The sequence below is a fragment of the Ichthyophthirius multifiliis genome, assembly GCF_000220395.1.
Source record: "Ichthyophthirius multifiliis unplaced genomic scaffold scaff_1120509251429, whole genome shotgun sequence".
NCBI lineage: Eukaryota > Ciliophora > Oligohymenophorea > Hymenostomatida > Ichthyophthirius > Ichthyophthirius multifiliis.
The window spans coordinates 72,589-86,087 of record NW_004085882.1 but is presented as its reverse complement, the minus strand read 5'-3'; the positions used below and the strand labels follow the sequence as shown (position 1 = coordinate 86,087).

General features: G+C 17.0%; 3 protein-coding genes across 3 annotated transcripts, besides 17 other annotated features; 2 read left to right on the top strand and 1 right to left on the bottom strand. All coding sequences in view use genetic code 6, as the record gives it.

Moving 5' to 3' along the window:
* Positions 1-571: 571 nt before the first annotated feature.
* Positions 572-642: a microsatellite.
* Positions 643-1,511: 869 nt separating this feature from the next.
* Positions 1,512-1,598: a microsatellite.
* Positions 1,512-1,617: a microsatellite.
* A 117-nt stretch (positions 1,618-1,734) lies between these two features.
* Positions 1,735-1,783: a microsatellite.
* Positions 1,784-2,499: 716 nt separating this feature from the next.
* On the bottom strand, positions 2,500-3,955 carry IMG5_202780 (nucleolar pre-rRNA processing protein, putative; the record flags this gene model as incomplete). The annotated part of the gene is made up of 2 exons (XM_004023875.1): positions 2,500-3,617; positions 3,670-3,955. 2 exons carry the CDS (start codon positions 3,953-3,955, stop codon positions 3,205-3,207), a joined length of 699 nt encoding a protein of 232 aa, XP_004023924.1. The 3' UTR covers positions 2,500-3,204.
* A 5-nt stretch (positions 3,956-3,960) lies between these two features.
* Positions 3,961-4,100: a microsatellite.
* Positions 4,052-4,117: a microsatellite.
* A 437-nt stretch (positions 4,118-4,554) lies between these two features.
* Positions 4,555-4,610: a microsatellite.
* Positions 4,611-4,827: 217 nt separating this feature from the next.
* Positions 4,828-7,133, top strand: IMG5_202770 (hypothetical protein; the record flags this gene model as incomplete). The annotated part of the gene is made up of 2 exons (XM_004023874.1): positions 4,828-5,344; positions 5,401-7,133. The coding sequence occupies 2 exons, from the start codon at positions 4,828-4,830 to the stop codon at positions 7,131-7,133; spliced, it is 2,250 nt and encodes a 749-aa protein (XP_004023923.1).
* A 1,431-nt stretch (positions 7,134-8,564) lies between these two features.
* Positions 8,565-8,619: a microsatellite.
* Positions 8,620-8,671: 52 nt separating this feature from the next.
* Positions 8,672-8,721: a microsatellite.
* Positions 8,719-8,791: a microsatellite.
* Positions 8,738-8,790: a microsatellite.
* Positions 8,742-8,791: a microsatellite.
* Positions 8,752-8,822: a microsatellite.
* A 279-nt stretch (positions 8,823-9,101) lies between these two features.
* Positions 9,102-9,141: a microsatellite.
* Positions 9,142-10,750: 1,609 nt separating this feature from the next.
* IMG5_202760 (hypothetical protein) lies at positions 10,751-11,766 on the top strand (the record flags this gene model as incomplete). The annotated part of the gene is made up of 3 exons (XM_004023873.1): positions 10,751-11,117; positions 11,349-11,531; positions 11,696-11,766. The coding sequence occupies 3 exons, from the start codon at positions 10,751-10,753 to the stop codon at positions 11,764-11,766; spliced, it is 621 nt and encodes a 206-aa protein (XP_004023922.1).
* A 1,491-nt stretch (positions 11,767-13,257) lies between these two features.
* Positions 13,258-13,290: a microsatellite.
* Positions 13,284-13,334: a microsatellite.
* Positions 13,287-13,330: a microsatellite.
* Positions 13,335-13,499: the final 165 nt, after the last annotated feature.

The following is a 13,499-nucleotide window of genomic DNA, read 5'->3' as shown; positions in this document are numbered from 1 at the left end:
TTCTTGCACAGCTTAAAGCGAGCTAATCTTTTATATTATCATTAATTTTATAATTATCAAGTTAAACTCTACATGCTTTTATCTACGAACAAGTATAATCTTCATCAATTAACAAATTTTTCTTTTCAATATTTTTAACATAAGCCATAGATAATTCTCTATCCAAATTTTCCTTGACTTCCACAAAGTTTTTCATTAAATTTTAACAAAGGATAATTTGATTATTTTCTTGGTCAAAATCAGAAGGAAAATAACGATTTGGATAATCTTTACGATTTAAATAATAATGTCCTCTACTACAATTGCTTTTTATAATAATATCAGGAAAAGGTGATTTATTATGTAAATATTAATTAATCATTTTTTTATATACATCTCTTTTTAATGTTGCTTTTATAAATTAAGTTATTTCTTCATCTTTTAATTAATATTTTAAATCTTAATAGAATAATTTTAATTGCTTTGATACGACTAAAACTGGGTCAGATCTTTCTGGATCATAATATCTTGGCATTTATATTGATTATTAATAAAATAATGTATATATAAAAAAAATATTAATAAAAAAAAAATATATATAAATATATATATATATATATAATATATATATATATATATATATATATATATAAATATAAATATCATTTTTTTATTAAATATTCATAAATTTTATATATTTTAATATATTAATTTTTTTTTCTTGTTTAACGTTAAATTAATAAAAATATATTCAAACAACATAACTTTTAAACAAAATAATAGATTTTTTATAATTAGGATCAGCTTCAAGGAGCAATTAAATATTTTTCACAGTTATTTTTTTTCTTTAAATATTAGTAGTACCTAAATTAATACTTTAATAAACTGAATCTTATTTAATTTCTTTTTTCTCATTTGAAACTTTGTAACATTTTTTTAAATTTGCTTCTAATTCTTCATATGCATTTGGTCCTTTTCTTTATTTTTTTTTGGCCATATTTTCAACTAAATCACTCGGAAAAAGTTTTTGAGTATTTAAAAAATGCAAACATTATTTTTCCTAATCATCATCCAAATTATCGATAAGATTTCTTTTATAAAATTTATTTTCAGATTAAATTGCATAATATTTTAATCTATTTTCTTAATTATATTTTGTTTAATATTTCTCTACACTTTAACCTTTAAATGGGATTAAATGCGAGTCTAATTATTTAGAACAAAAAAGCCTGAATTCATTATCAATGTTTTCGACAACACTACTTTATAATAATTTCTATATTAGCTATCCGATATATTATTTGAAAATTTCATTTATTTAAATCATTAAAAGATACTAATCTTAAACTTAGATATCTTTTTATTAACAAAAAATCTTAATTTTTTCTTCTAAAGGTTTTTCATTTAAAAAAGAAATTTAATTAACAAATAACTATTATAATTAATTTTATTTAATTGTTTTAGCTTATTATTATGGAATACTTATTTATGATGTTAAAATAGTTTTTGGTATTTATTATTATATTTAAGACTATTATTATTATTATTATTATTATTATTATTATTATTATTATTATTATTATTTTTATTATTTTTATTATTTTTATTATTATTATTATATTTGCTATTGTTATTATTGTTGTGGTTTTTCGTTTTAATTTTATTGCTATATTTTTTATTTTGTTTTTTTTTCCTATTATAATTTTTGTTTTTCAATTTTTTCTTATTCCTTTTTTTACTCTTAATCTTATTATCTTTATTATTCGTTTTCTTTTATTTATTATTGTTATTCTATTTATTATTACTAAATATAATTTTTTTAATTTGGAATATTTTATTAATCAATTTTTTTTTATACTGGAGGGCATATAATCCTCATTTCTTGATCATTTAGCATTAATATTTCATCTTCGAATTCTTCAAATGTTTTTGATTAATTTTTTATATCTGTTAATTTTTATATTAATTGTGCTTTATCTTATTAAGAAATAATAATATTTTCTTTTACGCTATTTATATATTATTAAAATGTCTATAAAATTTTATTTAAATCCATTTTTTAATTATTATATATTAGATTTTTTTTTTTTATAATTTTATAAAATAAATGAATTTTTTATTTATTAATATTTTTGATTTTTTAAATACTAAAAAAAAAAAAATTTTTTTTTTTTTTTTTTCATATTTTAATATTATATATATATATATTAATTATTAAAATGTAAAAATACAAAAAATTAAATCATTAATCTAGTTTTCTTTTTTTTCTCATCTTAATTTACTCTTATAAAATCTTTGACGAAGTTTTCGGATTAAAACTCTTATTAGTAGGATCTATAGCGTATTATTTTTATTCAAAAACAGCTTTAAATCTTGGATCTTTAAGATTAACTTGAATATCTTAATTTTTTTCGTTTTCATCTACTAAAAGTTCTAATTAAGCTTTTTATTTTTTAATTTCTTCTTAATTTAATATATTCTCTTTTTAAAATTTATTATTGTTTTTATTATTATTATTTTCATTAATTCTATCTTCCATCATTTAAGTTTTCCTTTTATTTTATTTTTCTTTTCTTTTCCTTTCTTTAGTTTCGAAAATGTTTTCATTTTCCTTTAATTTTTTATCCTGAATTTTCCCCATTAAATCTTCAAAACCTTAATTAAATTTAATTTCTATTTAATTTTTCTCTTTTTTTTCTTTTTTCAGTCTTTTTAAATCCTCTTCCTATTCTAAAATTTATCTCTCTAATTCTTCGATTTCTCCTAAATTATTATTTTATATTGTTTTTTCTTTTTCTATATTATCCCATTCTTCGTCTTCATTTTCATTCCCAACATATTTTGACCAATCTATTTTATCTAAATCTTTCGCTTTTTTTCCTTCCAAGAATTTAAATCTATCCAAAACCGGTTAATCCCAAGTTAAATTAACATTAGTATGTCCAATACTTTTACATATAATATTCTTTACTTCCGCATCTCCGGGAATTTATTCACATATATCAATTGGTTCGTAAGGAAAAATAGTATTTTCGGGCACAAACCTTAAATCAATTGGAATATTTGATAATTCGAATTCTTAACCATCACATTCTTCGTAGATTCTTTCTGCTGTTTTTATACTATCGCATTCTATGACTGCATAATAATATCTCATTCTCTATTTTTCGTATTCCCTTAATTTTACAGGGTCCAAATCACAGTCTTCGTCTATAACATTAGCTATCACATTATGGTTATAAACATCAATTTTTTTACTTTATTTTTTTCATTTTTTTAAACAATTGAAACATTTTTTTCCTCTTTCCAAATATTTTAAGGCCCTTTTTAATTTTCTTCTTCTAATTTTTATTTTCCGAAATCAGAAATATATAAAGAAACTCGATTAATAACACCATCGGTTCCTTTAAATGAATTAAATAATAAAATTAAATCTTAAACTTTAATATTCATCCAATCGTAGTTTACTAAAGCAAGTTTACTACTTGATTATTCCGATAATGGAACATTCTCTTTTTAAATTCCATAATGAAACTCAGGTTCATCTGTTAAATCTTCGTTTATTTCTTCTAATTCTTCAGAATCAGTAGAACTTACTTTTGACCATTAAAAACTTTAATCAGATTATTATGATTCATCTATAGTTGTTTAAATATATATATATATTTTAAAATAAAATAAAAATAAAACCATATTCTTATTATTATTATTTTTTTAGGTTCTTTTTTTAATTTTTTTATTAGTTTTATTTATCATCATCTGATTAATAATAAAAATCTTAAAGTTCCTTATTTATTTTGTCATCTGTTTTTATTTCGCGACCATATTTATCAGTTTTAGAGACTATTTTAAATTTCTTATCTGTAAGCATAGATGAAAAACGATTGTCTATTTTTACTTTTCTGTCTTTTTTAGACATCATTTAAAATTTTGGGTCATATTTTATTTTATCAAAACGGTTATCGTTTTTGCTCATTTTTTTTTTATATATTTTAATTTTGTATATATAAATTTATATTATATTTTTATATTTTTTATTGAATTTTATACTTTATTAATGTATTTTTTGTTATTTTAATTATTTTATATATTATCAAATTATTTTAAATAATTTATAATTAATAAATATTTTTAATAAAAAATTAAAAAATAATTATTTTCAATTAATCTTTAATAAATTAGCATATTAAATTTATAGTAGATAATTAATTTTAAAATATTTATTTATAATATATAAAAATAATATTTATAAAATGTTTTGAATGTTCAGAAACCAAAATAATTAATATTAATCATAAAATAAAATATATAGGTTATAAATAAAATAATTAACAAAACAAAAATCTTTTTTGGAATAAATTCTACTTTTTTTTTTTAAATAAATTTAATAATTTAATAAAATTTAAACAAAAAAATATTGAAAAAAAAACCTTATAAAATAACAACAATATTTTATTTTTAACAGTAAAAAAAATAAAAAAACTAATAAATATTAAAGTAATAATAATAATAGATTAAAAAAAAGTTATATTTATATATCCAATATACATAAAATAAATATTGTATTAAGAAATAATATATATATATATATATATATATATATATATATATATATATATATATATATATATTACTTTTATTTATTTTATTTTTTATTATTTGTAATATATATTAATAAAAAGAATTAATCAATACTGATTTCAATATATATATATAAACAAAAAATATATCAGAAATTCTTTATTCTTAATTATTACAAAAAAAATTATAACTATATATAAATTTTTCATATTTTTATAAAAATAAAAATAATTAATTAATATTAGAATAAACCTAAATTATAATTAAATGAATAAAAAAACTATTAAAAATTTTAATAATTAACAACCTTTTGGAATGCATTTTTAGCAACCGAATTTCCATCAAGCATAAGAAGGTATAGGGAATTTAAATGCTTTTTACAATAATGAATAATTGTTTGGTTTAAGTCCAGTTTAACAATAAAATATCCCTTAAAAAGCATAAAATCCTTAAAAACAATCTTCGAATAAAATAAAATCTTAAGCATAAAAACCTTTAATTGTAAAAAACTAATAAACTACTCAATAAATAAAATAACCTGTAATACAAGCATAATAATAAACCTATAATATCATACAAAATCAACCTATTAATAATTAAAAATTTGTTAAAAACCCAATATAAAACAATAATTTATTCACATTTAAAGTATTCGAAAACGAGAACTAAAAACTTTTAGATTAAAATAAATTATTGTATTAAAAACAACCCAAAGAATTCTAATCAAAATATCCTTTTAATTCTTAAGAAAATTAATAATTTTGGTCAATAATATTAAATTCAAGTTAATAAAAAATTACTTATATACATTATATTTATTTTTTTAAACAAAAATATTAGTATAATGCCCAATTAACGTATTTTTTAACTTCACTAAATAAAAATTAAATGAATACGAAAACACATTCAATTAAATTCCCGAAAATTAAAAATTCACAGATCCATAATTTAAGCCTTCTATAGAAGTCTTAAATAATAAACCTGGTCAATTTTAATTTAAGCGAGCTTCTGAAATATACGAATAATTTGACATTTTCGATTTAAGTATTGAACCTAATTAAATTCAATAAGGAATTCTAGGAGATTGCTATTTGATTTCTTCTATAATATCGTTATCTGAAAAACCTGAAATGTGCATAAAATTATTCATAAATAAAAATAAAAATAATAAAGCAATATATGGACTTTGGATTTGTGAAAGTGGAGAATGGACTTAAATAATTATCGATGATTTTCTAGTCTGTTAAAATAATTCTCCATGTTTCGCAAAATCCATCAGGAATGGAATCTGGGTACAATTATTAGAAAAAGCCTACGCTAAATGTTATGGAGGATATTAAAAAATAGAAGTAGGATATTCTTGTGATAGTTTAAAGGATTTAACAGGTTGTCCAACTGAATATATAGACATTAAAAACTAAAAATTTGAAAATGCCTTTATTTAGATGAAAAATGTACTCAAAAAGGGCTTTATTTTAACTGTTAGTTCGAAAATAGAAGCTTAGGATTTAATTTCAAAGCATTCTTATACTATTTTTGATTTAAAGGAAGTATTGAATAAATAAGGGAAAATGGTTAAAATGTTGAAAATAAAAAATCCTTTAGGGTTTGGGTTTTAATAGAATAATACATAATAAAATGATGAAATTTTAGAGTAGAATCTAGGAGAACCAACTAATTAAAAAAATGGGATTTGGTGGATGTCTGAAAAAGACTTTTTGGGTAATTTCGAAGTAGTTACTTCTTGTAAAATACATGAAGGATATTGTTATAGTTCATTTAAAGTTTAGAATAAAAGCTTTGAGTTTATTAGAATTATTAATATAAAAGAAGGTAATCATTGTTACTTTTCGATACACTAAAAACACGAAAAGTACTTTAAATAAGATTTAAAAGATAATAATTATTATTATAAAACGGCAAAAATTATAGTCTGTGAAATTTCAAATGGAAAAATTATAGATGTAAAAGGAGGTTCCTTTTCTAATAAATAGAGTACTTTTTTTGAATTCGAAAATATGAAAAAAGGAGACTTTTTAGTATTTGTAGAAGTTGATAAAATATAAGGAGATTTCGTATTTTCTTAATATTGTTAATTTCCAGTTTCTGTTTAGAATGATTTTTAGTTAAATGTGAGTGCTGGAAATCTTATTTAAATAATTTTTTAGGAATACATTAGTAAAATTAATAGTAGCTAAGAGTGGAATAGTGTAATTTATGATGAAAAAAATGGAAATGGAAAAGTTATTAGAGATTTCGGAAGTTTATTTGGATTTTCTTTTATTAGTTATAGAAATTAAAGCTCTTAAATTTTTAACGAAGATATTAATATTATAAGTAACGAAAATATAGATTTATATGATTTTGATAAAAAAAACTAATAAAACAAAAAGCTAGTTAAACTTAATCCTAATGAATAATAAGTTGTGTTATTTAGAATTTTAGAAAAAAATAATTGCTCACATGCTTTAAAGTTTAAAGGTACATATTGGTTTGGAAACTCAAATAATGTTATTAAACCAGTAATTAAAGGCTAAAGTAATGTCAAATAAATAAGTTAATAAAAACGATGAAATACAGATTATATGTATAAATAACTATTTTTTATTTTATTATTCGCACTAAAAATTAATTACACGAAAATTTTATGTTTTAATTATTTTTATATATAGGTATATATATAGTAACAAAAATACAAAATATTATCTTTCTCTAAATATATATATAGATATTATCAAATATACTTATTTTTTATTAGTTATTTAAATAAATAAAAATTTAAAATAATGAATATTTTGCTCAAAAATCTAAAATATAATTCGCGTTTAAGTAATTTATAAAGTAGAGTAAAAACGTCAAAGCAAATAATCAATATAACTAGAATACCCTTTAAGAAGCTGTGAAAAAATATTGCTCTTTTCTAAAGAACGGCTCTAATCTATAAAGAAAGAATTCTAAGTATTGAAACAAAAAATAATACTTATTATTAAAGATAAAGTAATTTCCAAAACTATGAATATTAAAAAGCTAATTAACATTAATTTTTTGTTTATAAATAATGCAATATATGAAAAATATAAATTATAAAAATAGTGAAGTAAAATAATTTAAATATGAAAGACTTAAAAATAGTTAATTTGACTGTAAAAATTATATATTATAAAATTTAGTTAAAAGAAATTTAAGATTTGATAAAAATTATTTTAGTTAACAAAATATTTTTCTGTATTAACAAAAATAGACCAGGATTTTTAGTTGGTTGGCAAAATTATAACATGAAATACAATGTGAATAGACGAGAACTTTTAGCAGATCAAATATTCATTCTTATAAAAATAACAATTTATATGAAGGAAACTATATATTTATATTTTATTGAAAAAAAATATGATATCAAAATTAATTTAAATATTCTTTAAACCAAAGTTTAACAAATAAAGCTGCTTTAGGAATAAAATTTCGCAATTTTGCAATGTAATGATACAAAACAGAAAGCTAATTTTGTAAAAAATTATGTATAAAGTGATAATCTAAATATTTAGCATCTCACATCTTATACAAAAGAAAAGTTAATTTTATTTAACTTGGGTAGGCTTGGATAAAGTAAGTAATATGTTATAAAAAATATATTTAAACCAAAGAAATAAATATATTTGAAAATAATTATCTAATAAAGAATTAAATTATTATATTAATAAAATTTAAAATAAAAATATTAATACATTAATGATAAAAATAATCAATAATAATATTTAAAATAATTGTCATGCTTATGTGTATTTAATAATTAAATTTTAATTACATTTTTCTGACAACTATTTTAGAGACTATATATTATATATTAGGGTTTAAATTAATATATGATATTTTTTAAAAACATAGAAATAATTTTAACGAGTTAGGTTTTATTTCTATTTTAATATATAATATAAATGTGTTTTTATTTTTTTATTTTTACTATAAATTATATTAATTAAACTTATTATAAAATTTAATTATTTTTGAAAAATAAAAAAATAATTTTATATATTATAAAAATAAATAAAATTATATATATTAATATTGTAAATTGAAATTATTATATTTATTATTATGAAATATATAAAAATAAAAATATAATTAATATTTAATAAATTAAATAAATCAATTTTATAAAATTAATTTTTATTAAATAATAAAAAAATTATTTATAATAATTTTTATAAAAAATATTAAATATATTATTTATAATTAAAAATTATATTTAATTATTTAAAATTAAATTAAAAAAAAAACATAAAAAATTAATATTCATACATATAATTATTTTTCAAGTTAGTTATTTAATTTATTCTAAAAATTTTTAAATTATGAATTTTTATTATAATTGAATTTAATAATAATAATAATTTTTAATTATTATCATAAAGCAATTTTCTAATAATTTTTAAAATATTAAAATAATATTATTCTAATAATAATTAATAAAAAAAATACTGAAATATTATTTTTTTATTAAAAAAATTAATTTAAAAAAATAATAATAATTTTAGTTTACAAATATAAAATAAAAGAAAAAAATAAAATAAAATAAAACAAATATGAATGAAAAAGAGAAAAGTCCATTTTATATAAACCAAAGAAATCACAAATCTAACATATTATCTTATAAAAAAATTAACTTAATAAATATAAAAAGTCCTAAAAATATAATAAGAAAATTTAAAAATATATAGAATTTAAATATAACTTCATTAATTTTCCTTTAATAAATAATTATATATATAAGCAAAGATATTTAAATTGACTATTTTTTATTGATTTTTAATCTTTGTTTTTTATTTATTTCGGTATTTTTAATATATTTATTTTACAACTTATAGGATTTAAATAATAAAAATAAAAATTAATTTTTATTGTTTTTAATTTTATTAAAAGACATAACAATAATAATAATGAATTTTTATAATGAAAATAGTGATTGTGTAGTATTTCTTATAATAATTTTCAATAAAAGCATATTTAAATTTTTAAAAAAACCACTATTTATATAAATATATATTCCATTTTTAGCATTAGTTTCTTTTATTTAATAAATTTACCTCTACAAAAGATTAAATAATATCCTATATTACACATCTTTCTTAATAAGCTTAATCAATAAAATATTTTATAAAAAAAATCTAAAAAATACTAATTCTAATAAAAAAAATAACGAAAAAAGGCTTCAATACTTAAAAAATTTCTACGAAAACCTGATTGATTTATTCCAATTAGGAATCGCAATAATAGATGCTGAAAAAGATTTAGTTTTTTGCAATAAAAGTATATGCAAAATAATAGGTTGTAAGTCTGAAAATTTAATAAATGAGATAATGTAGATAAGTACTAACAATTTTAAATAAAAAAATAACGAAACTAATTAAAAAAAATAGTCAAGTATTATTGTCTAAAATGATCTATATAAAGAATATTATAAAAGCAAAACAATTGGACTTTAGTCTGGAATATCGTATTTGGATATAAATAATAATCCAGATTTTTTCTCATATTAATTTTCGCCTTAAAAATTTGACATTAATTAATCTTATTCTATATAGAATGTTAATATAAATAATTAAAACTATAGAAATAAGAAAAAAACAATGAATAATTATAATTATATATCAGAATTAATATAAGATTTATTAGCTTTAGGAAAAAAAGACAATGTTTTAAAAAAAGTGAGTCTTTATAAATAATACGTAGACTAACAGAAATTAAAGGCAATGATTTTTTCATAAATAAAACATATAGTGATAAAGAAATAAGACTTGATTTTTAAAAAAGCGAAATTTTTTTAACCCTAAATTATTACAATAAGAAAAAAAACGAAATCTATATATTAAAAATTAAATTAATACTATGTGAATTCACATACTAAAACCAAAATAAAAAATAAAATTAAGAAAGTGAACCAGTTATATTATTATTAATAGAAGATGTAACTAAAATTAACCACGACTAATAAATATAATAATTAAATTAATATAAAAGTAGAGTTTTGAGAAGTATATCACATGAACTTAGGACTCCTTTAAATTGCTCAATTACTTTAATTTAACTCCTTTTTTAAGAGCCTGCTTTACCCTTAAATCTAAGGAATCAATACTTAACTCCGGCTTTATATAGTAATTAATTTTTATTAAATGTAATAAATGATTTACTTGATATGGTATAAATAGATAAAGGAAAATTACTTTTTGAGTTCAGTGATTTCGACTTGTCGGGAATTCTAAAAGAATGTATGAGTTTAATATAATTTCAAGCTTAATTAAAACAAATAAATTTACTTTTAGAAATAAATGCCAATATAGCATATATACGATCAGATGAAAAAAGAATTAAATAAGTAGTTTTGAATTTACTTTCAAATTCAATAAAATTTACTCATGAAGGACATATTAAATTAAAAATATACTTAGCTGAATAAAAAACTATTTGTGTGGAGGTTTCTGATACTGGAATAGGTTTTAGAGAACATTAAAAATAATACATAATAGATGCTTTAAAAAATAATAATGATAATATTCTTGTAGGTAGTAGTACTTTTAAAATAAGTGAATAATAAATTATAAGAAATAAAATGAAAACAGATATGTAATATTAAAAAAAAGAATAAAAAAGTTAGATTTTTATTAATTTAAATTCAAATTAAAATGAACAAAAAAAAGCAGTATTAAAAAAAGGTAAGTCAAAATCACTTAATGAAATCTAAAATATGAAAAACGATATAAATAAAGATGAATAATAATAATAATAACAGTAAGATGATGTTTTTGGTTTAGGATTTGGACTTTCTATATCGAATATTTTGGCTAAAGGATTGAGCGGTGGTAATAAAAGTATAGAATTATCTTCATAATAAAATAAAGGGTCTATTTTTAAGTTTTATATAAAAAATCATACTAGTGATGTTATATGTTGTGAAATGGTTTAAAGAGAATGTCTTGGTAAGTTTTTTTGTACTTTGAGTTATAAAAAAAGTTAAATGTTAACTTTTTAATAAAATGGAGATAATATTTAATTATAATCAACCTAATCATATTAATATAAAATAAATAATAAGTAATAAAAATATAATAAATTTAATTCAAAAAAAAATAAAAATATATAGTTCATAATTAGAATCATGTAATATAATAGATTATTAAGATAATTATGGAAGAAATTTAAGTAATGAAATGAAAACAAATTTAAAAAACAATTTTTAAGAAAAAGAAAACTTAAAATTCTAAACATATTCTTTCCAAGATCTTAGTCCAATAAATTTACCTGAAATATAATAATAAAAATAAAAAATAATAAGATTTGATTACACAAATTAATAAGATGATTATGAAATAATAAAATCAGATTAAAATATTTGCCAATAAAATGTAGGTAGTTTTAAATATGTAGAAGATATATAAAAAGAAAGAATAAAAAATCTATCTTTTCATTAACATTAAATGTGTAATTGTAAATAGGTTTTGATTATAGATGATAATGAGTTTAATTTACTTGTTTTTAATTAAATGCTTTAACATTTTGGAGTAGAATGTGATTAAAGTAATAGCGGAGTGAAAGGTTTTTCATCAATTTTAGATAAATATAATAATTCAAAATGCTGTAAATTTTATAAATTGATTTTTATGGATATTGATATGCCAGTATGGAATGGATATGAAACTACTTTAAAAATTTATTAGTTTTTAAAAAGTATAGATTAAGTCAAAAAAACAAATATTTGTGCCTGTAGTGCTTTTGTAGATTAAGAAGATAAAAATAGAGCTTTGAAGTCGGAATGAAAGAGTTTATTTCAAAACCTTTAGAATAAAAAATCCTTTAGTAAATATTAACTAGATATTTAAAATGATTTTTTTTTACTTTTCCTTGTCCCTTTTTATTATAACATTATTTTATTTACTTATATTTTTGTTATTTTAACTTTATAAGTTCTTTCTTTTTTTTTGAGCTTTTATATCAATATTTTTGGTTTAATTGGGTTTATTATGTATTATTATTAGTTTTAATATTAATTAGAATTATTCTTTAAACAATTTATTTTAAATAAGATGAAATATATTTTCTTTTCTTTAAAAAAAATAAATCATATTATGTTTTTATATTCATAAAAAAAGTAAATTAAATATTTTTAATATATTTTATTTTATTAATATATTGAAATAAGAATAATATTTAAAAATAATTTAATAAATTTATTAATGAAAATATAATATTTAAAATTATGTATATATAATTTGCATTTAGTTTATTAAAAGATTATGTTTATTCTTAGAAATAATTCAATTCAATTTTTTATTTCTATACATTATAATTTAATAAAGTTTATTTTATATAGTAATATAGTATTGTATATTTTATAAAAATAGAAATTTAATTTAGATGATAATATTTCTTTTTATGTTAAACAATATAATAATTATTTATTATTTTAAATTTTTTAAGGTAGTTATTATTATTTTAAATAATATATAAAAAAAACATTTTTTTAATTATACTTAAATTATTTTAAAATAAACATTACAAAAAATAAAAAAAATAAAAAAATTAATATAAAAAAAAGTTAATTGATGATATAAATCAATAATATATTTTATAAAAAATAAATATTTAAGTATATAATTAGATATTATGAATTAGAAATGCATCTATATAAAGGCTATATTAAATAAAAAATAAATATATAAATAAATATTAATAAATATAAATATATATAATTACAAATTATAACATATTATATTACAAAATAATAATATTATTTTTCTTCTTCTTTTTTTTTTTAATTGAATCAATTTTTTTATAATATAAAATATACAGGCATAAAATTATATAAAAAAGAATTTAAATATTTAGATGAGAAGTTAATTTATTTATATTTTTATTAAAAAAAAAAATATTAAAATATATAATTTGTA